This window comes from Camelus bactrianus, chromosome 9 (assembly GCF_048773025.1).
Source record: "Camelus bactrianus isolate YW-2024 breed Bactrian camel chromosome 9, ASM4877302v1, whole genome shotgun sequence".
In the NCBI taxonomy this organism is placed as follows: domain Eukaryota; kingdom Metazoa; phylum Chordata; class Mammalia; order Artiodactyla; family Camelidae; genus Camelus; species Camelus bactrianus.
The window spans coordinates 45,292,012-45,317,440 of NC_133547.1; the positions used below are offsets into that span (position 1 = coordinate 45,292,012).

The following is a 25,429-nucleotide window of genomic DNA, read 5'->3' on the forward strand; positions in this document are numbered from 1 at the left end:
TGAAGAGCACTCTTCTCCGAAGGATCTAAAACCCATTCCCACTTCCCTCATTTAACTGATTTGTATAAAAGGACAAATAATGCTGAGCCGTCACCAGGTGCCCCGCCCCGAAGCAGGGCCCACGGCTTAGGCGCAGCAGCCTTTCCCGTGTTTCTCCATCCGAGAGGATGCCTATGCCCGCGCCCACTTCCTCTTCCTGCCCGCTTTAAGCGGGCCAGACACCCATCCCTCTCATAAAAACATCTTTAACAGGAAGCGCAGAGGCCCGGGTACCCGGGATCCTGCCCCGCCCTCGCACGCCCTCGGCGCCCGGGCCGCCGCCCCCGGATCCCGCGCGGCCCCCGGCCCCGCCCGCGCACACGCGCCGCCCGCCGCGCCGCCCGCCGCCCCGCCCGCGTTAGCGCGCCGCGTCCGGCTCCGCGCCCGCAAGGCCGAGCGGGTGCCGGGCGCCGAGGGGTTCGCGCGCCGGGCGGGCCGGGGAGGGCCGCGCCGGAGAGGGGGCGGCGGCAGAGCGGGCAGGCGCCGGGCTCCCGCTGGTGCCTGGGCCGGGCCGAGCGCGCGGCCCGCCATGGAGGTGGAGGAGGCTTTCCAGGCGGTGGGCGAGATGGGCATCTACCAGATGTACCTGTGCTTCCTGCTGGCCGTGCTGCTGCAGGTGAGTCCCCCGCCGTTGTCCTGGCCGCTGGCCTCGGCCGAGACGTACCCTCTCTGCAGTCCCCAACGCCTGGCCGGGATGCCGAGGCTCTGCAGACACCCCAGGTGTGGCGAGCCTCCCCCGCCTCCACCCCCCAACCCCGGCGAGGGCGGCGCTGGGCGCGGCGCCGCGCGGTGGCCGGGGCCCCGGAACGCCAAGGTCGCCGGCCGGCCTGTCAAGCTTTGAGCCCGCCCAAGCCTCGGATCCTCGCCAGTTAGGCGCCCTGCTCCCCTCCCTTCCAGTGGGGAAGGAGTGTGTTGAGGGGATACCAGTCCATGAACTGGTTAGTAAGAGATGCAGAATTCCGTTGTTACCTGTAATACGCTGTGAATACGAAAGGGAATTTTTAACCTGTGGCACTGTCACCTTGGAATCCGGATCACAGAGAGGGCCCTGATCACCCTCTGACAAAAGATCCGATCTAGAGCTGCCTCTTTCAGCGCTGGTATCTACTTACCATCTTTTCCTAGATTTGGGTGGGGGGCTCCCTATTTCAGGGGCTCTCAATGCATAGGGTTTATTTCTCTCTGGTTTAAGTTCTGCTGGGTCATTCTGTTCGGAGCCCCCTTGGGTTGAGACTTTTATAAAAGTCGATAGTGCCATTACAACGCGCAGTGTAAGACGGAATCACTTCTTCCTTGTACAGAATCTTCAGAGACCGGTTGCACACTCCAGCCTAAAAATGTGGCTTTCATATGCTTGAGGTCATTACAAATATGCTTTGCTGGGCAAGAGTTACTCCTCCTTTGCCAGCTTAAATGGCCCATTTGACATCAATTACTTTTTTTATTCTAGAGTCATTTCATCCGCAAATCCTTTATTAGTATTACTATTGAGTCGGCCATGATACTCATTCCTTCATTTAACACATATTTAATGAGTGCCTACTGTGTGCTTAGCAGGGGCTACAATGTCAGATAAATCAAAGCCCCTCTCCTGTGAAGTTTGCATTCTATGGAGGGTGAGGTGAAGCAGGCAGACAGTTAAATAATTACAATTAACGTGTGATGATAATTATTCAGAGGGAAAGGGAGGGCGGTCATGGTTATAACCAACAGTCCAACAGTTGCTTAAACCTTGCATAAGTCAGCTGCTCAACAGGAAGATTGGGGGTGAGGGGAAGGTAAAATTTGACTTAGTGATTCTCATTTGCATTAAAATGTTTGAAAGTTCGGTTGATTTCATCACCAGCCAGAAGAACCATTCAAATGATGCCCTTATCGATGAAGTCAGTTCTTTCTCTAGCAAAACAAGTCCTCAGTTCACAGATACGCAATATTCTGAAGTTCCTTTATGTTTGTTGTTTTAGCTTTAAATGCACTTTCCTGTGGGGGAAAAGTATTTGTGCTAAATCACAACAGAGTATTTAATGAAGAGAGGATAGAATTATAACTATGACGTCTGTTGTTCATTTATAATACTTTGAGAAAATTCTTTTCCTCTTCTCACCAAGAATTTCAGGAACATGATTCCCTGTGAGTAATCCCACCTCGCTGTCCCCACACTCTTACCTCCTGTGTCATCATCTCACCTGCCTAGACAGGTATCCATGACCTCGAATAAATTTGTCTTGAGTGGAATGTGGCACTGAAAAAGCCACTGTTCTGAGTTCAGGATCTGTTAAATTTCCTTCACTTACTTTTCTTTATGGTTGATCTAGTTGGTTAGATTTTGGTACCAAAGAGGTCTAAGCCCATGACTGTGAACTGTTCACGGAACTCTGCCTGACATGTGGTCAGTATTCACCATAGAAGAACTTGCTCTTAGACTGCTGACAATGAGTGACTGTTTATCTGTGGGGAGGTGCCCTGCAGCTGTGCTGGTCCCCAAAGAGTAGGTGCCTAGGTCCAGGTAGAAGTAAATTCTTCACAGCTGTTACCTGTTTATGAGGACTCAGTTGCCCCAGTGAGAGGCACGATCCCTCTCTACCAAGTTGGAGATGATTCAGGCCAGGCGAGCCGGCCTGCAGGGTGTGAGTCCTGGAGAGCCCCGTTCCACAGCTGTAATATGATGCTTTCATCATTCTTGTGGGGTTGCCTCCTCTAATAGAGGAAAAAGTAAGAAGCCTTTTTCAGACTTGGCTTAAATTGAGGGAGATTGATGTTTGTCTGCTTTTAAAACCAAAGCACGTGTCTGCCAGTGCCCAGAGAAGGTACACACCAACTGCAGAGCTGCTCTGCTGGAGAAGGGGGGGGCCCTTCGGACCCCTGCATGTTGTAGATGGGGCTGCCGGGGAGAAGGGGCCTCTGTCTCTGCAGGAGCCTTTTCTGCACCAGCCGTTTGGTGATGACCCACCTCTGTGAAGAAACCCAAACCTAGAGGAACAGCAATGGCAACTTTACAGCTGCTTTTGCGTTTTCTTCCTTCTAAGACCCGTTAATTATTTTTTAAAATGGTTCTAACTCCCTTTACTTCAGACACATCCAGTTTCAAACTAAGAGGACAAAACCACATTCCAAGCCAACTCTAAAGGTCATTTGGTTAACTGTTTTCTTGAATTATTGATACCATCTGTAGCTCCTCACAAGTATTCTTGTTATCCAATCTCCTTTGGCTCAGAGGCTCACCTTCAACTCCTCGCAGACACACACGGTCTTTGGAATCTCCATAGTGGTCAACTTTCAGACGCGTAAAGATTAGATGCAGATTTTGTAGATTTCTCTTCAGTGTGATAAGATGCAAGGGCTCTGATAATGGTGATAATGTGGTTTTAAAGTACATAAGCAAAAAGCTAGTGGAGAACAGTTGCCTTTTGTAAAACTGGTTGTCTTATGAATAAGCAATAAGATTTACAGTTTTGCAGTTAGAAGAATTCTTACCCTCCTCCCCAAATATACATGCTGGCTGTCCCTTGGGTAAGAGTTACTTGTGGTATTTATTTTAGTTTTGCTTTTATTTTTGAAATTTTACTTGCTTATTATTTTTCACTGTCTTTTTGAAAGTCTTGTATTTATTTATTTTTAATGGAAGTACTGGGGATTGAACGCAGGACTTTGTGCATGCTAATCATGAGCCCTGCCACTGACCTATACCTACCCCACTGTGGTATTTAAATATGAATAATTCTGTTTACTTTATCACTGTTTCTATTTTCCAATCGCAGTTCAGAGTTGATGCCATCATCGCTGTTTTGTGTTTGTGTTTGTGTGTGCTGTTTGGAGGAAGGCTGGAATACAATTCTTTGTTTCTTGATCCCTTTGGGCATAAAGTGGAAATGGACCATGCTTTGTTCTAAGCCAGAGACCCCAGGTCATTCATTTTCCTCAGGCTTATGAATCATAGGTTGTTGTATAATTTGCACAGGCTTTAAAACATCCACTGACCAACAGGAACATGTAACCTGTAATAAGCATTAGTTTCACCAGCAGAATTGTGACGCTGCTGTGAACCTCAGCTTGAGATGCAGTACTGTTGTGTTTCAGAATGAATTATTTTTATGGAAACTTTTAATAGCCCCAATCTTATTTTTCAGATCCTAGAACTACAAGAGCATTCAGATCATCCACGCCATAAGTATCTTTTCATAGTGTTTTAGAAAGTAGAATGATTGAACAGGTATTCTACCAAAGAGGAAACTGTGACAGTCAACACATGGAAAGATGTTTACCTTCCATGGTCATCTCGGACAGGCATATTAAAATGACTATGAAACACCATTTCACACTTATTAGATTAGCAAACAGTAAATAGTCTAACAGTATAAGTATGATGAAAATGAGGAGTAGAAACTACCCCATTTAGAGAACAGCTTGGCACTGGCTAGTAAAATGACAACCAGCATTGGACTCCTAGGTAGATGTCCTACACCATCTCTTGAACATGTGCATAAGGAGATATGTGTAGGATGTTTATTGCAGCACTGTTTGTAATAACAAAAATCAATAACTGTCTAAATGACTCTGAAAAAGGGACTGGATAATTAAGGAGTTTTATAATTTTGATAGACTGTAACAGTTAAAATGAATGAACTAGATCTATGCACAACCACGTGGATGAATCTCTTAAAACACAATGTTAACTGAAAAAATAACCAGTGTGACATATACACAATGTGAAACATACTCTTACTATAAATTTTTAAAAACTAGGAAACAGTACTGTATTTGGCATATGAATGTATATGAATCACATAGGAGTGTGAACACATGGAGTAGGTGGATCCACACGCAATTCATGAGGTCAGCTGCCTCTTGGGAAGGCAGAGAGGGGCTGGGGCAGGGGAGGCATACATGGGAGACGTCTTCTGGACCTGTAACATTGTATTTTAAAAATCTGAAGCAAATAGGATAAAATGCCACTAGTTAATTGTGGTGGGTTCATGAATCTTCTTTTATTTGTTTTGCTCTTCTGTGTTAAATTAAAAAAAAAAATTTAATGATAAGAAATCTGCATACCTAGGAGAGAATGCTGCATTTTTACAGTTCACTGTCTGAGAGTAATTGTTGCTATTCCTTTAACCAGTTATGGCTGGCAGTTGTGGTCATTTGGCACCCAGGAGGGGTGAGGAAGAGTGAGTTCTGTTAGGATGCTTTACCTCCTAACTTTGTGTAGAACATCACCCCAGCTAATGGCTCCTGCCTGCTTGCATCTGTCTCCATGTCCACTCTCCCCATGAGACTCTTAGGAAGGCTACCTTTTGATGAGGTGTCACTGAGATGGACAGCTGGTGGTCCTAACCTCTCAACATAGGTGAGTGATGAAGTCCATACCATAAACCTTAGCAAAGAACTCATCGTCTAGCAGTTATTAAGACCAGTCCTCATGCCTTGGGGATTCTCACCACCACCAAGGGTTCAGTCGTGGTGAGAACTTGTGGGACTCGTAAGAGCTTCTGTCATGACTCCAAAACATGTGACCGTCTACCAGGGTTCTCTGCTAGTCTGAGCAAATTTTATGCCATGCTGACCCTCAGATTTCCTTCTTCCTGCCCCCACACAATGGATCAGAGCGTGGATGATAATCTGGGGAACCTTTGCCTGGTGTTCCTTCCATCAGTTTGTGTGAGTGGGGCACCGTTGGTCAAGGAGACCTTAGCTACCCTTGTCCACACCATGGCCTTAGGGAAACTGTTGTCTATAGACAGACACTGCCCCCTGGTGTAAAGCAGATGAAGCTGCAACTCTATCAGACCCTCAGATTTCCATCTGGGAAGGATACGGAGATGTAGGAGGCCTCCAGAAGGTTTAGGGAGCTTCTTTGAGCCAGGAGCATCTCAAGAACTGGGATGTACCTTGGAAAGCAACTAGCCTGACACCTCTATAGCACCCAAACCCCCAGTAGCATGCCTGGCCCGAGCCACCCACAGCTGCTTGACCTGTGCTCTAAGGTGTTGCCCTCCAAGACAGCACAAGGAAAGCCATTGAAAATATGAAGGCAGACAATGTGAATATGGCGATGGGAACACTAGACTTGAGTGCCGTGATGCTGCGCTGCAGGTGGCTTCCTGCAGCGTCTTCACTGTGCTCTTGGAAGTGGCTGGATCAGAAAAGTTGATTTTTTTTTTTTTTTTTTGGCAAGTTCAGGATCTCTTAAAGTTGCCCAGTGGCCCCGCAATTAGTTGGCATTGTGTCAGCGTTGACCTTGGGGTTTTCAGAATACTGGCTTGGCTCATCTCCACAGTGAGAGTCTGCGTTGGAAGGAAAAGCCATTGGAAATCTCCTCTCGAACTTTGATCAAACGATCAAACAGAAACTAACATCTACATCGGTGGGAGTCATATGGTACTCAACAAATAGTTTATGGTGGTTGTAGAGAAAAGAGAAGATGTAGAAAAGAGAAAAGAAAAAAATCACCAGAACTTCTACCAGCCAGAAGTAAAACATGCTCACGTTTTGGCGGATAGCCTTCTAGGCTTCTTATTACACAAACGTGTACATTTGTCGCTTTTACAGAAATTTGTATCTTAACCTGATTTCATCTCTCAGCAGTACTGTGGATGTCTTTGCTGTGCTCACAAATGAACAACTCCCCATTTTTTAATGGCTGCAGCGTAGCATTCCAGGGCATGGCCATCCCAGGACGGGCTTATTCAGTTCTCAGTAGGTTGGTGGTTTTCTCTTTTTCACTGTCCTGGAGCTCCCACGGCCCATGCTCGTGGGCAGCCTTTGGCTCAGGCCTTCACTTCTCCCAGTCCCTTGTGTACCCCTCTTCTCAAGCCCAAATTCCTGATGATTCTGTTCCTCTCATTTTCCCCAGATGTTCTTTGTCCCAGCTTTATGGATGAGATGGAGGGTACCAGGTGTGAACTTCTTAAGCATCCTTTCCTTTTACTTTAGAATTAATTTTAGATCCTCGCCTATCGTAATGTTTCTCCACAGTGTCCAAGAGGAAGACATATCTCTGCCCTCTTCCCTCTCTCACTTTTGCTCTTGATTCCATACATTGGTTATATCTGATCTTCTCTCTGCATTCCCTGACATCCCAAAGAACGGCCTGTGTGGTGGATTTTGGTGGTATGTGGAAATGGTATTAAATAGCTTTAACTCATAAAGGGAGAGGATTATTTCCTTTTCAGCTCTTCTTCTACCCTTCTGTTTATCTGAGAAGAAAAGTCTCATTTGGTGCTAGCCTTTCTCAAAACACTTGCAAATACTTCTGTTTTAACAAAAGGAATGAGCCAGAATTACAGAAGGTTCAGCCTTTGGCAGAAACACTACTTAGTTAGAGTTGAATAATGATATTCTGCTTTTATTGTATTCATCATTTGTTTTGTTTTAAAAGTCTTTTGAATTATGAAACATTTCAAACAAAGTACAGAGAGTAACATCACAAACACACATGTACCTATTTCTAGGCTTTATAAATGCTAATACTCTGCCGTTTTGGTTTAAGGTTGAATCAGTCATAGTTCAGCCAGAGAAACAGAAGAACTCCTAGGAGGGAGATGTATGTGTTTGTATATGTGTGTGTATATGTATCGTATGTATGTATGTGATTATAAATGTAACCAATGAATAATTTATTATGAAGATTTGATCCAATACAATTGGGAGCTGGTTCGGCAGTTCCTGTAAGACCTCTATATCTGATGTTGGAGCTTGAAGTCTGCAGGAAAGGCAGCCTGGAAGGGAAGAAGATACGATGTGGAACCCATCAGAACTGACTGGCACCTGTGTCATTCTCACTGCCTGCATCCTTGATGAAGCAAATGCCTTTCACCTTGGAACTGAACACACACCTGGCCCAAGAGTCAGAGAAGCTAAAGGAAGGTCCAGGGCAATGTGGGTCAGTAGCAGGTCCAGCTGCTGTGTCACACCCACGAGGTGAAGCAGCGAAGATGTGACAGTGCAGTGGACGTGAGGCACAGAAGCACCTGCCCCAATCTTCTGAGCATGAAAACCAATGGCTGCTCCTTTGCATTCTCCCTTCCTTCCAAATCTTGCCCAAAAATATCTCTGGTGACCCATCTTACATAAAAACGTCCCAGCCAACACTTGGCATTGTAACAGGGTGTTTATTTTGATGGTTCCATCTGACCAGTTAGACTTGTATTGATATACCATTTTATTTCGCTGTAAATTTACTTAACTTAAAAAAATTGAGTCAATTTAAAAGCAGACCATTAAGTACATAATAGAAAACAGAAATGGGCACGTAAAACCCTAGCAGGGGGCACACAGGGGACTGAAGTTTGGGGAAGGCTGAGCCTGCCCTGTAATACTTCTAGAAAGAACGCTAAATATATGTTCTTTACTACCCTGACTCTGATTTGACTCTTTCTTTGGCCTAAGAATTCCTTCCTTGGTTTTTGTGTTGAATAGACCACTAGCAGTCTTCCTCTGCCTGGCTCAGGTGTCACATTTGCAACGGTTTCCTTATTCCCCTAGTTGGAAGTCACGTCTGCTTTCTTCGTGTTCTCATTAACTCACTTCCACTCGGGCTAACACAGCATTTGTCCATCCCTGCCTTGTATTCATGGCTTTGGGTATCTTTGTTGTCCTCACTTGAATGTGTGCGCTTAGAAGGAAACAATGTTTTTTTATTCATCATTGTTATCACCCGAGGCTCATAATACACTGTGTTGCAAAGTGTTGATACTAAAATTTCTTAAAAATTGAACTGAAATAACAGAAGGTGGTCAGGTGGTGGTGTTCCCATTTTATTTGGGAGATAGAGAGTAACAGATGCAGGTCAAATAACGTGTCCAAAGTCTTAATCAGTGGTTGGAACCAAGATTAGTTTCCAGAGTAACTGGTTTTTAATCCATCATCATTTTTTTTTTTGCCACACTATCATGCAAGGAATTAATGATGTGTATCATAGGCTGAGACACAGTGGTGCGTTGGGTTTCTCAAAAGGATGTAGAAGGGTAAGTTAGGGTTTCTTCGGGAGATGATAGATCATTAGAAGAGAAAATTTGAACTATCTCTATATGGTCAAGTAATGGTACAAAATAATATTTCCCTAGTAAATAATACAGCCATTGAATGCTTTGGAAATTAAGAAAGGAGACATCAGCAGGGTCCACGGTGGTTTGCTGAAATTTTAGAAAGAAGGCTGAGCTTAAGCTGAACTTTAAAGGTTGGGTTTAGAGAGAAGTGGGAAGGTCGTTTCAGATGGAAAAACATAACACTGGAAAAAGTATAGAAGAGGAATAACCTAGACCCTTGCTACACAAAGTGTGGCCCAGACCGTCAGCATTGACTGCACCAGAGCTTGTTAGAAATGTAGACTCTCAGGCCCTGTCCCAGCCTACGGAACCAGACCCTGCACGTCAAAGCTTGGGAGGCCCTGATGCGTGGTGTTTGTGTGGTGCCCTACCGTTTACTGTTGGCTAAAGAAACATCCCCTTGGCCCCCAGAATAGATCAGTTAGATATGAATGAATGAGATAAAGACATACTGCTAGCGTGTGGTCCCACTAGAGGAAAATGTGAAGTTTAGGGGAGTTTTGATTGGCTGGAGCTGAGGTTCAGGCTCAGGAATACAGATTCCATATGGTTCTCACAGCACACCATGAAAAGTCATGTTTGGGGAACTGGATAGGCTAGTGCAGACAGCCTGAATGCAGATTGGGTAGCAATTGGGCCATGTGGTTGGAACCTGGATGCTAGGACATTTGTCATTTGTCCGTGAACATGTTGTGACTGAAAGAGGTTCATGAGGAATGTCTCAGGGAGACTGATCTGGTGACATCCTGTGGATAAATCAGAGTTAGGGAAGGAAGAGGACTCAGAGACACTGGTTATTCAGGGACTAATCACTGAATTTTTAAAACACGAGAAAGTAGGCAGTATCAGGAAGTCGCCCCACAGATGTGTGTTGAATGCCCACTTCGGGCTGGGCATCTGGTGCTGCCTTCATGATGTGGTCACGCTCATGGAATGCTTTTGGTCGCGTCAGTCAGATAAGCTGAGTACTAAGTGCATAAGGTACTAGCAGTGATGACAGTAATGAGGTCATCTTTGATTTTTTTCCCCCCACTTTTTTCTCTGAAAAAAGCTCTGGCCCCAGAGTTGGGTGGCTGCCAGCCTCACCCTGGTTTTGCCATTAGTGCTTTACGTGCCCTTGAACGACCCACTTAATCGCTCTGTGGCTGAGCTTTCCCACTTTACAGCGTGAACATCGCATCTCCCGTGACTTCACGGCGCAAGATATTGTGATGAGGTCATTTATGGGAGGCGTTGTCGGTTTCCTGAGTGTCATAAAAGCTTATAATGCTGTTAGGATGAAATTACGTGTAAAACGTTCATCTGAAACTTTTAAAATTTCAGTCCCGTAGTGCATGTTAGTCACTTTTCTAATTATAATGACACTGAAAGGGAAAAAACAACCCCGCCATCTGTGGCACTTGTTTGCCTTCCCTGGAGGCAGCGCTGGAGGAGATGACGGTGTATCTGAGATGTTCGTCTCACTCCGAAGGAGAACGGGTGGCGATTTCTCGATGTGGCTTTCAGGTGCCGATGGGCGCGGTTCTCCGCACAGAACCACTGGGGAATGTGTGCCCGGAGTAGTAGTCCGGGGCAGAGGGAGAGAGAGTGTGTGCCCTTGGGGAAGAAGCAGGATGAGAGCTCTGTCACGCTGTCACAGCCAAGAAGGCAAACGAGGAAAAGCACCCCCTATTCCGTGTGTGGGTGGCGCCTCCCTGGGACTAGCTAAGGGCTAAACCATCTTTGACTTCATAGGACCGCGGGGCCCATGTGTGTGGCTCTGGCGTAAAGGACCTAACAGAAATCTATGCAGCGTTTAAGCATCGCCCCTTTTACCTAATCCTCCTGGTGCCTTTTCAGAATTAGCATTATCATGCGGTTTCACAGCTGCCTGCCTGCTCTGTCTCTTACCTTTAGCAAAAGCAGGCATGGCCATTTGTGTCAAAGCCAAAAAGGCTGACACCACATAGAAAAGCGTGTGTTTCTGATCCCTCTGGTGACACAAAGCCGTGGCCCTACATATTCCGTTGGGGTCCCTGGGAGTGTGTGTGTGTGTGTGTGTGTGTGTGTGTGTGTGTGTGTGTGTGTGTGTATGGGTGGGAGGATGGCAGAGAAAATGAGACAGGTGGAAAGTGCGTATTCAGCTACAGACTGCTAGAAACAATACTGACTGGTACAGATAATACTGATCTGCTAAGTTTCACTGCTCCCTGCATTACAAACAAGGGTGTGTAACAGCACTACCTCTTTGTTTTTTAACTCCTTTCTACGCTTCATAATTTCTTCCAAGAATGGCAGGCTCTGCAAATGAAATACACCTCAGATTAGAGGACCCTTTGGAGCATTTTACCTGGAACATTTGCTTATCCTAGAATAACCTAGATAAAAATAAATTGTGTTAGTGTATTTTCAGCAGGAACTTAGAATGGTGCCTGGCATACAGTTAGCATTAGAGAAGCATTTGCTGTTCTTTTCTAGTATTCCGTCGTGGACATTCATTCATTTACTGATTTGAGTGCGTGATACCATCCATCTAGGCCCTGAGGTATTTGCTTTGGGAGCCTAAATGTGAATCAGAGATCCTGCCCTTAGGGAGAGTGTATTCCAATAGGAAAAAATTAGACTCACAAATACATAAATACAGTGCAGTGAAGAAAATGATATGGGCTATGAAAAAGATCTAGATGGAGCTTTGCGGGGTGAGCAGAAGCAGGAGGGGGCTTCTGAGGGGTTGGCAGGAAGGCAGGATGGAGGAGGGGTATCTGAGTTGCATCTTGAAGGACGGGAAAGGTCCAGACATTCACAGCAGGAGAGGGTGCTTTCCGGGTGAAGTGAAGGGTAGAGACAAAAGCAGAAAAAGCATACTTAGAGAGAAAACATGACTAGTTTGTTTTACCGGATTGAAGGCAGTACGTTTACCAGAACATATATTTTGTGTCATCTGAGTTCCCTTTGCCCCATTTTTGTTTTCATTTCTTTACCCATGAATTAAATTTCAGCAGATTGTAATCAGGAAGGGCAGTTACTAAAACGGGTGCGAGTGGCTTTGTAATTATAGCTGCTGCTAAATGTGTGCTCTATCTATTCTCGTGATTATTAAGGTTTTCATTTTTATAACTTGATCGCCTCCTGTTCTAAAACTTCCTTAATAGTATGCAAATAGGGGCCAGGAAGCGATATAAATCTAGAAACATGTTTTCCTTTGCATTTTACAATAAATCACCCCCGCAGACTGACCTGGGGCGGCTTTGTGCATCTCCAGAGGCCCACAGTCATTCGGGCACAATAGATGGGGGCTGCCTTTTGCATCCTCCCAGCCTTACTGAGGAGGGGAGAAAAAAAATCAGATCCTGGGCTTTACATTAGCTTTCTGTTATGACACACACAATGTCATGACTTCTTTTCTCTTTCCTTGACAGTAATTCCATCATCTACTTGTGATAAATTACTCTGCCTTCGGCGATTTAGCTTATCCACTTAACAGCTGAATATGCCCCTGCAGAATGGTGTGGAAGGAGCTGGGAGTTCCCAGCAGTGGAGATGATGCTGTTGGCAAGTCTCTCCGCCCTGTTATATCTCGGGTCAGCTCATCTATCCAGTGGGGGTGTTACTATATGCAGCAGAGAAACCACATGCTTTGTGTTTTTTAAACACTTACTCTATTTAAAGGTATTAAAAGCCTAAGTTCTAAGTGAATAGCAGTAATTTGGGGCGGGGGGGATCTTTCTTTATAACTTTTTTTTTTAATTGAAGTATAGTCCGTTTACAATGTTGTATCAATTTCTGGTGTACAGCATAATGTTTCAGCCATCCATATAATAATAATTTCTTAAAGTAAGACTGTCTCACTATGGAACAGACTTTTTTTTTATGTTTTCCTAATAAATTTTAAGCTTGCAGTACTCGTGGAACAATGAGAGCTAAATATAAATGGACCCATAGCAGAAAAAGGCTGCCCAGGGCTCAACAGCTTATAAACGCAGTTGTGAATAGCTGTCAAGCCCAAAACAGTCAGTGACAAATGTGAACACCTACTCCTGGGTTCCTGAATTTTTTATATCTTGTAAGTTGTGTGCTATACTTTAGTACGTACTCGGGTACATATTATGCTTCCTTGCTTTAATAGAGCGCCTGTCCTCCCCCTCCTCTGCCCCTCTCCTCCTCCCCCCTCCCTATATATATACATATATAGATGTCTGTGTCTGAGGCATGTTTTTGGAAACATTTAAAACTATGCCACAGAGTGTTTTCTTGTTTAGATAGTGAATCCAAGAACAAGATACTCCTGGGCTCTGGTGACACCTTCTCTGAACTGAGTGTAGTGTTGAGGAGGAAATAGCTGGAATGTTAGTCTTCTAATCAGAGTCAGTAATATCACCCCCCAACGCCCGCCACCCCCACCCCCTGCCATGTGCGCACCAAGGGCTGGTTGTTGGGTCTTTTATAAGGGAGGGAGGGTCACAAGGTGCCTGATTGGCTGTAGGTGAGGTGAGAAGTTTAGGGTTCCTAAAGGGCGATGGGGTTTGTGACTCTGATAAGGTGGGCTACACAAGCCAGCCCGAGCTGTTGTGAGATTAGGCATCACCTAGAGCTGTTAGTTCATTAGGGCAAACACGCCCAGTAAAGAATGTACTTTGTCTGCTGAGGGATCACAGGCAGACATCTGAGAGCCCAGGGATGGGGGTCCTTGGACTATGAGGGATGTCAGTTGGCCCCACACCCTAGCCAGTGTGGAACCACCTCTGTGCCCTGCCCTTAGCATCAGATGTATCTCAACATAGAAGAAAATCCTTGGAGGAAGCATAGGGTGCTTTACAGAGGGGCTCATGGTGGCCCTGTTGGTAGTAAATCAGGAAGCTTCCTTTGAACCGTTTGCTCCTCTGTTTCTGAAGTGTCTCGTTTCTTCCGCTCCTACAAACACACAAGCAGGAGCTGATCCCTCGTGGTTTGTGAGAGTACCACTTGCGTTGTCAGCATCAGTGGTCTTGTGTGTTTCCTCTTTCAGCTGTACGTGGCCACTGAGGCCATCCTCATTGCGCTGGTCGGGGCCACGCCGTCGTACCACTGGGACCTGGCGGAGCTGCTGCCGAATCAGAGCCACGGCAACCAGTCAGCCGGGGAAGACCAGGCCCTGGGCGCCTGGCTCCTGACCGCCAACGGCAGCGAGATCCACAAGCACGTGCACTTCAGCAGCAGCTTCACGTCCATCGCCTCTGAGGTACCGGCAGGAGGGTGGGTGGGGAGGGGACAGGCCCTCCCTCGTTGAGTGTCTGCTGCTTGGTCTTGTTGACTCAACTTCAGCACATCCAGTATCCCTTCATTCCAATATTGTTTTAGTTTTTTTTTTTTTACCATGAATGTGTGTTGAATTTTGTCAAATATGTCACTTTGCAATTTTCCACATGAAATGCAGAGATCATGTGATTCTACCTTCTAATATGGTGAATAACATATGTTTGATTTTCAAATACCGAACCAGCCTTACATCTCTGGATGACATATACTTTTTGTATGTTGCACAATTTTATTTGCTAATATTTTGTTAAGGATTTTTGCTTCTACATTCATGAGCTATGTTGGTCTCTAGTTTGATTTTTTTTTTTTTTTGTACTATCTTTGTCTGGTGTTGGTATCAGGCTAACACCACATTCATAAAATGAATTGTGAAATATCTGTCCTTTTCTGTTTTCTGGAAGTGATTGTGTAGAATTGATGTTAGTCCTTTCAACATGTGGGAGAATTCTCCAGTGAAATCATCTGGGTCTTTAGGTTTCTTTTCTGGGAGTTTTAAAATTATGAGGTCAGTTTCTTCAAAAGTTATAGGACTATTTAAGTGATCTGTTTTGTATTGTGAGTTGGGGCAGTTTGTGATTTTCAAAGAATTGGTTCATTTCATTAAAGTTTTCCAATTTATATGTGTAGAGTTGTTCATTGTATTAACTTAATATCCCTTTTGATATCGGCAGAGTCTGAAATACCTCCTCTTTTATTACCTGATATTGGTGATTTGTGTCCTTTCTAATTTAATTACTTGTCAGTCATGATAGCGTTTTGCCAATTTTATTGATCTTTTTAAAGAACCAACATTTTGTTCCATTGATTTTTTTTCTGTTTTTCTTTTTTCCATTTTATTACTTGTTGCTCGTATTTCCTTCCTTCTGCTTGCTTTGGATTTCTTTTTCTCTTTTTCTTTTTTAGGTTCCAGAAGTGGTAGTCTGAGAGTATCAGTGGGAGTCTTCCCGCTTGCTAATATAAGCATTTAGTGACAGAAATCTCCCTCTCAGGACCGTGTTAGCTATGTCTCACAAATTTTGATCCATTATATTTTCTTTTGCATTTAGCTCAATGTATTTTTTTTCTCATTGAGACTTCCTTTTGATCCAATGATTATTTAGAGGTATGCTTTTTAGTTTACTAGTGTTTGGAGATTTTCCTGTTAGCTTTCTGTTTTCTATTTCTAGTTTGATTCCATTGTGATCAGAGGACACTCTATGATTTCAGTTCTTTTAAATTTCTTGCTGTTTCTTTTATGGTGTAGGATGTAGTCTCCCTTGGGTATGTGTTCCATTTGTGCTTGAACCAAATGTATATTCTACTGCTGTTGGGTGTTCTATAAATATTGTTTAGATCCAGTTGGTTGAATTCTTCTGTATCCTTGCTGATTTTCTGTCTAGGTCTGTAGACTATTGAGAGAGGAGTGTTTATGTCTTCAATTACAGTTATAGAAATGTTTATTTTTCCTTTCACTACTTTCAGTTTTTGCTTTCAATATTTTGTAATTCTGTTGTTTGTTATGTATAAATTTATGATTGCTATGTCTGCTTGGTGGACTGACCTTTTTATCATTTTATAATACCCTTCCCTGTCGCTGGTCATTTTCTTGTTCTGAAATGTGGTCCATTTAATATTAATACAGCCACACCTCCTTTCTTTGATTAGTGTTAGCATGATATGTATTTTTTCCTCCTTTTACTTTCAATTTGCCTTTATCATATGAGAAATCAGTTTTTTATAGACAGAATATAATTGGATCAAGTTTTTTAATCTATACTATCAATCTCTGTCTTTATTTATATATTTAGATAATTTACATTTAATATAATTCTTTGTATGTTAGGGCTTATCTCTTTCACTTCATTATTTTTATGTTGTTCTCTGTTGTTTTTTCTTTTTCTCTTATTTTTCCTGCCTTCCTGTAGGTTCTTGGAACATTGTTAGAATTCCGTTTTGACTTACCTATAGTGTTTTGGGGTATGTCTATCTCTCTGTGTATAGCTATTTTAGTGATTGCATTACATTATATATGCATAACACCACAGTCTACTGATGTCCTGTCACCAGTTTAAGTGACAGAAACTCTACCTTACCTTATATCTCTTTGCCCTCCCCTGTTTATAATTGTGTTAAATGTTTTTCTACATACTTTTTGACCCACATTACACAGTGTTATAATTTTTGCTTTAACCATCAGATATAATTTAGAAAACTCAAAAAGAGAAAGTCTGTTGTATTTACCCACATTTTTCTTCCATTGTTCTTTCTTTCTTCCTGATGTTCCAAAATTCCTTCTTTTATGTTTCCTTTCTTTTTAGAGAACTTCCATTAGCCATTATTTTAGGGTAATTCTGATGACAATAAATTCTTTCAGTTTTAATTTATCTGAGAATACGTTGATTTCCCCTTCAACCTTTGTTTTCACTGGTTATAAAATTCTTGGTTGACAGTTCTTTTCCTTCAGCATTTAAAAACTCCTTTTGCAGGAAGAGGGTACAGCTCAGTGGTAGAGGGCGTGCCTTACGTGCACAAGATCCTGGGTTCAATCCCCAGTACTACCATTAAAAAAATGAGTAAATATATTCACTTGATTACCTCCCCCCATTAAAAAAAAAAACTATTAAAAAAAATCCAGAAAGGATTTGGAAAGGCAGCTCATCAAATTACGTTCAAAATTCAATTAAAATAAAAAAAATTAAAACTTCTAAGCCATTTCCTTCTGGCCTTTATGGTTTGTAATGAAAAATGTGATGTTATTTGATTTTTCTTTTTTTTTTCTTATAGGGAAGGTGTCATTTCTCTTTTGCTACTTTTAAGGGTTTTTTTGGTTTTCTTGTCTTTAGTTTTTAGTCGTTAGACTGTGGTGTTTCTTGGTTTGGATTTCTTCAAGTTTATCTTGTTTGGAGTTTATTGAGCTTCTAGGATCCTCAGGTTTATATCTCTTGACACGTTGGGGGATTTTCAGCTATTATTTATCCAAGTACTTTTTTTAGCCTTTCTCTCTTTCCTTCTAGAACTCCAGTGACAGAAATATTAATTCTTTTGTTATAGCCCCACAGACACCTGAAGCTTTGCTCTTTTTTTTCAGCCTGTTTCTTTTTTTGCGGGGGGGGGGTATTTTTCATTTATTCCTGTTTGGAGGAGGTGCTGGGGATTGAACCCAGGACCTCGTGCATGCCAAGCATGCACTCTACCACTTGAGCTATACCCTCCCCCCTTTTTTCAGTTTGTTTTATCTTTGTTTCCAGATTGAGTATTTCTGACTGTTCTGTTTTCAAGTTTCCTGATTCTTTCCTCTATCTCCTCTATCCTGCTGTCGAATCCATTTGTTGTATTCGTCAGTTCTAAAATTTTTATTTTGTTCTTTTTTTATATATTCTCTTTCTTTGCTGAGACTTTGTGTCTTTACTGAGTCTTTCTATTTTGTCATCTATTTCAAGCAAGTTTACAAGTGCTCATGATGACAGCTTTAAAATCTTTGTCAGATATTTCTATCAACTCTATCATCTCAGTGATTGTCTTTATTCATCCTACTTGAGATCTTTCTGATTTGGGGTATGCCAAATTATTTTTATTTGAAACTTGAAGTTTGAGGGATTATGTTAGGAGATGCTGGGTTTTATTTAAGCCTTCTGTTTTAGCTGGCTTTCTGTGACACTGCCCTGGTATGGGAAGAAAGGAGGGGTGCCTCGTTACCACCATGGGCTGAAATCCAGTCTCTCTGCATGGTCTCTACTGACACTTGTGGTGGCTGCGGTGGTGGTGGTGGTGGTGGTGGTGGTGGTACTGGGCTAGGAGGGAGGGGGGCTTTGGTAGGAATGAAAGTGCTGGCACCTTGCTGTCTTTTTCTGACATCACGGAGGTCAAGGAGGGTGGAGGTGACTCACTACAGCCTAGCCAGGGGGAAGCCTAAGTTCCACACTTAGCCTTTGCTAGTGTGGATGGGGTTGAAGCCACAGATTTGGCTGTGTGGAGGGGAGGGTGTGTGTGTTGGGGTGATCATTGGCCAAAATAAAGCAGTTATTGCCTGAAAGTTTTCTGTCCTGCTGAGCAGCCCCTCTCCTGGGCCTTTGTCTAGAGAGAGCAGGCTTCCTTGGGGCTCTTGTCACTTCGTCTTAGCATTTCTGAGTTGCTGGGTTTCTCCAGCACCCAGACTGAGATATGTGAGCAAAGGGAAACCCAGGGAACTGACCACTGTGTCATTCGTTGGGTCCCAGGGTCCTTAACTGGTCTTCTCCCCACCTTTAAAGTTGTCTTATGTTTGTTTTACATATAATGTCCAGGATTTTTAGTAGTATACAGTGGGAGAAACAGGGAAAAGTACATGCAGAAGGGTTCCTGGACCCACTTCCAGCAAGCAGATCTCGGATGCCGGCAGCATCGGTGAGAATTCAGCTCAACTGTGATGGTATCTACCCGGGGATAGATTTGAATTCCACAGGTAAAGGGCTCAGTCCCACAAGACTGCCCTCCGCTTCAGATGACAGCCACAAACACTCATTGTTACCTGTGTTTCTGACTGGCTGGCTACAAATTGGAGGTTCCAGTGACCCCCTCCAATTCAGGATGCCAATCCAAGTTCAGGTTGGTACCTGTACTTCTAAACAACTGATTATAAATCAGAAGTTCCCAGGACCTCCCCTTCAGGCTCAATTAATCTGCTAGAATGGCTCACAGAACTCAGGAAAAAATGTTTATTTACTAGACTACTGGTTTATTATAAAAGGATGTTAAAGGATATGGAACAACAGCTGGATGAAGAGGTACATAGGGCAAAGCCTGGGAAGCCGTATGGAGCTTCCGAGCTCTCTCCTAGCACCACTCTCCCCAATCCCCACTTGTCTGCCAATCCAGAAGCTCTGAACCCCATCCTTTTTGGTTTTTTGGAGGCTTCATTGCATAGACACAGTTGATGAAGTCATTGGTCAGTGCTGATTGACTTAAATCTAGCCCCTCTCCCCTCTTCCTGGAGGTTTGTGAGGGGTTGGTGGGGGTGGGTTGAGACTGAAAGATCCAACCATTTAATCACATGGTTGGTTCTCTTGGCAACCAGCCTGCACCCTTGGGTGGGACCCAAAAGTCACCTTACCCACAGCATTTTTTAGGAACTGAAGACAAGAGACCAAGTGACTAGCCCATTGCTCTTAACCTCAGCTCAGGAAATTCCGAGGGTTTTGGGAGCTGTGAGCCAGGAACTGTGGATAAAGACCAAATATATTATGACAGATATCTCTGAATTTTGGTCATCTGAATGGCCACATATGTATGTTCTCCTATAAATTACGAGACTGCAGTATGATTACTCCCTCTTCCTGGAGCTGAAAGTCCTCCTGTGTCCTTTTAACATCCCCATCTTTTTTCTTTTTTCCTTTTTGAGCACTTTAAAAAATTTTAGCTGAACAAGACATTCCAGGTTTATCTTGCATCTCCTTACTCCTGTTGTGGAATTAGCCATTTCTCAAAAAAGCTCTGGTTCTATTTATTACCTCCATTAGATTTTGAAATGGCCGAGAGCCATAGGTCTGCAGTCCAACAAACCCATTCACCAAATTATAATGAAAGTGGATCTCAGACCAAATTCTGCCACACATAGAGACGAACTTGTTAACTGAATTCTTATTATCAAAGAAGCACAAAATAAACTACCTTGCAGGCTTGAGAAGTCCTAGCTCCTGGTTTTATAGGTGTTCTGCACACTGCTTGCATGACAGGTCACTACAGGCAAACCCAATTTTACATAGTGAGGGTACGACACCTACCTTCTCACCAGCTTCAAGCAGTCAGAACCTTCCAGAGTTCTGTGGGCTCAGGACTAAGGAGGGGTTTTAACCTAGGGCATCACCTCGGTACAGAACAAACTGGATTATCTCACAAATTCATAGAAGAGGAGTGAGTGTCAAAAATAGGTTGAGCTAATCCATGTATCTTGAATGTCTTTCATTTCACCAGGGATAGCCCATTTTTTATATTCATCATTGCTCGTCAACAGGCCACTATTTTGGTCAAGAATAAGCAAAGCACCCATTGTTGGTGGAGACAATGACTACAGAAGCCCTCGTGGAAGCTCCCTCTGGAGAACGGGCTTTGAAGGGAAGGCCAGCTGACCGCCTGCTGGACAATGCAACCTTGATTAGAAAGCTCGTGGTGCCAGGATGAAAGCTTGACCTAAGTAACAATTATGCAGAATTGCCCACTGAATGTGCTTAATGCTTTAAATGAGGTAACATAGCAGCACAGTGCTTCAGCACGGCCGACTCTCAACGAATTTAAATGCGATCGAATTAAATCAATACTTATGAAATCTGTAATTGGGAGCCCTTTTAGACACCACAGGAGGGACACCATTCTTAGCAGATGTCACCGAGCAGTCTGATGCCAGAGAAAGCCTCAACACAGGAAGGAGAGTGCTGACAGAGCCTGCGCTCTGGGACCGCAGGAACAGGCACGCTGGTACCAAGCACATCTCCTGTGCTGGCGCCTGGGAGGCTCACCCTAACACCGCTTGCCTGGAGGCTGAATGTGGAGGGAAGGGAGCCCCGAGGGCTACTGCTCCCAAGACAAAGAGTTGGTAGAAGCAGGAGAAACAGAATTGAATAACTTCCCCAGCAAGTGCTGAGGATTTTTAAAGCAGCTCCGAGAAAAAGATGATAAAAGTCACCTAACTCAGATGGCCCCTCCCTTCCCTTCCTGTGACAGGAGTCCCATGTCCCTTTTCTGACCACCACGGGGGTGTACCCGTGAGTCACCATCTCTCTTGCTGTCCGTCTTGGTCAGGCTGCAACTATGCATCTGTTTTCCTTCCCTCCTCCTTTCCTCTCCGCATTTCCTATTTCCCTGTCTCTGGCGTTTTGTCTTTCTGAGTCCACTGCTCTCTGTCCCCACCTCTCTCCATCTCAGTTTCTGTCTCTCTGTATTTGCCTCCCATTTCTTTCTCCCTGCTGTCTCTCTTGCTCCCTTTTGCTTTCTCTCTCTGTCCTTCTCTTTGTTTTTTGCTCTTTCTTCTCCATCCTCGTTCCCTTTTCCTGGTTCCTCGTCTGTCCTCTTGCTCATTCCCACCCATGTAGATCCACCGAGATACACACACTTGGATGTATATGCTGTTCTGCATCTTGATGAAACATATATCATCATAGATTTATAAATACACGGCACTGTCCTCCCATGGTATAGAGGCGCACATTATATTCCTATCCTGTCAGAAGGCCAAACGGTTATCCACCTCAGAGGTGTATCTTCAGGCACAAATATTCCCTGTGCAGTAGAGACCCGCAGTCCCCAGCAGGGGCTCCACGATATTTGGGGAGGGGAGGGGGCTGCCCCGACATGCTGCCACCTGTGGGATCTCCAGGGAAGCCCCTTGGGATAGCTGAACTATCTTTGGGGTGTCCCAGATGCTAAACTGCCTGCTCCCAGCCGGAGTGGGTTCCTGATGCTGTCAGGGGTGGCTGTGGCCCGTCCGACCTGGGGCTGGAGGAGCACGGGGCCTTCATATACAGTCTGTGTATGTATGTATGTGGTTCATTTTGAAATTATCTGGTGTAAAATGAGATTTAAAAAAGAAAACAAGTATAAAGTCTTCAACAAAACTCATATTTCTGAAAATAAATATCTGAAAAATTTCTGAAAATAATTATCAAGATAGAGTCTGCAAAACACTACAGTTCAGGGAGACCATGTTAAAAATACAGATTTGGAAACTCCCACTCTGTGCCTTATTACATTCAGGTCAGGCCTTGCAGAAGCTATTCATGCAGGGTTTTGGGAAGGGTGAATAAAAGGTTATGTAGATGTGATTAACTTGGTATTAATGCAAAAAACCCCCTCTAATCTAGGAGTCTTGACTATTTTAAAATGAGCTAATAGCCATTGGGGTGAATTTATGTAGCAAATTGCTGTCTGCTGTATTCAAATTATTCCCTGAGCTCTGACTCATTCAGAAAGCACCAAATATCACGGAGACACACAATTATCATGCTTAATTAATGTTTGCAACCAAAAAGAGTAAGGTTGGAATCTTTAATATCATTGTGGATATTGAAGAACTGAAATTGACTGATTATTATCTTGAGATTAATATATTTTCCCCAAGCCATACCCTAGGGTCAAAAGACAGAGTATTAAAACTATTTGAAAAATTCACTGCAATAATTGCTTTAGGGGCTAATTTTTTTTTAATGTCTTGCTTCCTTACGCCTGTACTACTGATTGTTATAGGCTGCACACTTCACCCATTAAGTGGTAATTCAGAGTGACAACTACATTGAAATGAAGCAAGTTAGTTAATCACCATGAAACTGTTTCTGAACTACCCTGTCCAAGTCCTGCCTAATCACAGGAGGCCTCTGCTTACCTGCTTTTCTACTGAAGGGAGGTTTTCCTGTACATAGCTCTAAATATTTTTATGGGACATACAGGACAGCGGAGGGCTGAAGTTTGGTTGGAATTATTCTAGAACCGTTCAGAATTTGTCACAGAACAGTAGCCAGCGCACTGGTGGTGTGGAGCCCTCGGGGACATGCTGCAGGGGTGTCGGGGGAGCTACTGTCTGTTTCAGCCCTGTAGCCTTGAAATACTGGCAAATTGGGAGGCTGTCTGGGTGGGGCTATAGTGCTTGTAATCTGTCTTGGTTTTCACCTGCTTCCAGCGGCAAGCAGGTGGATCAGTAACACGTGCCCAGTATTGTTTGGCCAGCCCAGACAGCCAGGGGAGGCTGCCTTAGTCTTTATTTTTCTTTATAATCTGGCAGGCGACATCCTCGAATAGCAGTGGGCTCTGTCCCCATTCCAGGGAAGGCTGAGTTGGGACTAGTGATCTACGCAGCTCGTAGGCAAGTAGGCCTTTTTCAGGAGAGACAGGGAAGCCGGGTGGGGGGCTTGGGTGCCGCCCTCCAACCTGCCGTGGCTCCTGCCTGGCTTGTGGGCTCTCTGATGTTCTGTGTATCACGCACGGCCAGATTCTTACCGCTGCGGGACCCCTGTGCTTCCTGCAGTGGGGTATCTGTGGACCAGTGGAAGTGCTTTCGGGGCCACACGGCTTCAGTTACTCTGGTGTCAGAAAGTAGATGTTTCATTGGCACAGATTCTGCCTTTACAGCTTTTTCAGTCAGGTTTCCAAAAAACTGCCATAGTTAATTTTCTCCATAGTTTTCTTTCTCATTGATGTAGGGCTAAAGATGAAACCAAAGTGTTTCATATGTCAGACTGGCTCTAAGAGGAGGGCAAACCCCTCAAATTCCAAATCTCCCTCACTCTCCTTTTCCCAAGAAAGCCATTCAGTGGCTCCAAGGAAAAGGTGATGAGTTAGGCAGTTCCCTGCGTGTCCATAAATTTACAACTTGATGCTTGAAGTTGTGACGTTGAGATGGTGTATATGAAGATGCCTGTAAGACTATAGCATTTGCTCTTCTTACATAAATAATTCAGCAGCTGTTTAATTTGTGCCGACAGTGTCAGATACGCACTTTGGGTACAAGTGTGCCATTAGGAAGTTTGCGGCATCATGGGGAGGGGGCAGGTAAACACATGACTCACTGTATATTACAGTAGAAGCAAAAATAGGGAAGGAGATGGCAGAAAGGATAGAGTGGGCAGCCTGGCGCCGTGAGTCAGGCAGGACTTCACGAGGAAGGAGGAAGGTTGAGAGGAGCTCAGCAGGGGAGGAGGTGGGGGCTGGGGCTAGCGCGGAAGGACAGGGCCACACGAAGGGTTGTCATGTCCTGTAAGGTGCCAGGCTTCTTGGCAGAAGGGGAGTGAGCAATGTTTGTTTTCCTTTGGGGAGCCGTGCCCTCCCTGGCGGCTGTGAGGCATGACCCTACATTATTTATGTGTGATTCAAGTATGGCTAATGCAGAGAAGTTTACTTGGCCTTGGGCCACAGCAAGGAGGACAGGCCAGCACAACCTCCTTGTGGGAGGGAAGTGACCCTTGTTTGAAAAAGCTTAGGGGAAAGGGCTCATATTTACCATGCACTGCCCCTTGCATTAGAGTGGTCTGTAGTTCTAGCATGTTCTCAGCCCCTGTTCCATGAAATGTCACCATATATTAGTCGTGGGGAATGGGTAACCAAGGTCACGGGGGAAAACGGAAGCAGAGATGGACGAGTTTGTGGTATCGACAGCCGATGAGAATTCGCTCAGAGCAGAGGCTGGATGTGCGTCTAAGGGTCCTTCTTGCTCTTTAGTCTTCCTAGTGTTCATGACCAAGTTAAGAAGCATCTCTTATGGTCTGCATTCTCGGCCAGTGGGGAAGGAGAAGGCAGGTTCTGATTCTGTTACCCGGAGCACAATTTGGCGGAAGAAAGAAAAGAAAGCAACCTGGGGATGGTTGGTTTGTGTCATGTGGCTACACCAGGATATCAGATGGGAAAGGAAGGGATAAACGTTCCATTAAAAGGTGGAACTTTCACTAAGCATTTGTATTTAAAACATACACTGTAGAACGAGATAAATCTGCTCCTAAAATAATAAATAAATAAGCAAAACCAACTTGAAAGTTGATTTTAAAATGAATTATTCTGTTCTCCTCGCCCCCGGCCTTCTCCTCATCATTTCCCAAGCACACAGGCCACTGAACCTTAACTTCACATTTGACATGCAGTCTTCCTTTTCTCCCTTTTCCCTCTCTCTCTTTCTTTTTTTTTTCACCAACCCCTGGTTCTGTTACCCTAAGCCACAAGGACCTACTCATTTCTAGTCTCCTCCCTAATATTCAGTTGATTTTTTTCAGAGCTTCCTGAATAGAACACGTGCTAGAAAACAAAGTCTCTACCCAGCACTTTGTAACTTCAGTGCTTTTGGTTTAACACGCTCAAATATGCTGTTATGTCACTAGTTTGCTCCAGAATTCTAAGACGTAACCAAATTCGAGCATATAGTGCTCAAAGAAGATTTGGGGACAGATGCCTTGGCATTGGGACCAGGGTCCACTGCATACTCTAGTATGATTGTGTCTGAGCTGTGGTTGCATCATCTGTAAAACGGGAGTAATAGGTAAACGATTCTAAAAGGTGGTTGTGTGGAGAATAGTATGTGAAAGTTGGTTGGTTATTAATTATCTGGTTTTAAGTGGCATATTCCCATTAGACATACCTTTTTT

The 25,429-nt window shown here is 44.1% G+C and overlaps 1 protein-coding gene across 3 annotated transcripts in view; it reads left to right on the forward strand.

Moving 5' to 3' along the window:
• The first annotated feature begins 400 nt into the window (after positions 1–400).
• SLC22A15 (solute carrier family 22 member 15) overlaps positions 401–25,429 on the forward strand; it is a 71,362-nt gene continuing 46,333 nt past the window's right edge. The window contains exons 1-2 of one of the 3 annotated variants that reach the window (XM_074370257.1): positions 401–655; positions 14,068–14,280. In XM_074370257.1, coding sequence (XP_074226358.1) covers positions 569–655; positions 14,068–14,280 — 300 coding nt within the window. In that variant the 5' untranslated portion in view covers positions 401–568. The remainder of the gene's footprint in view (positions 656–14,067; positions 14,281–25,429) is intronic. The other 2 variants (XR_012509196.1, XM_074370256.1) reach the window with 2 other exon arrangements.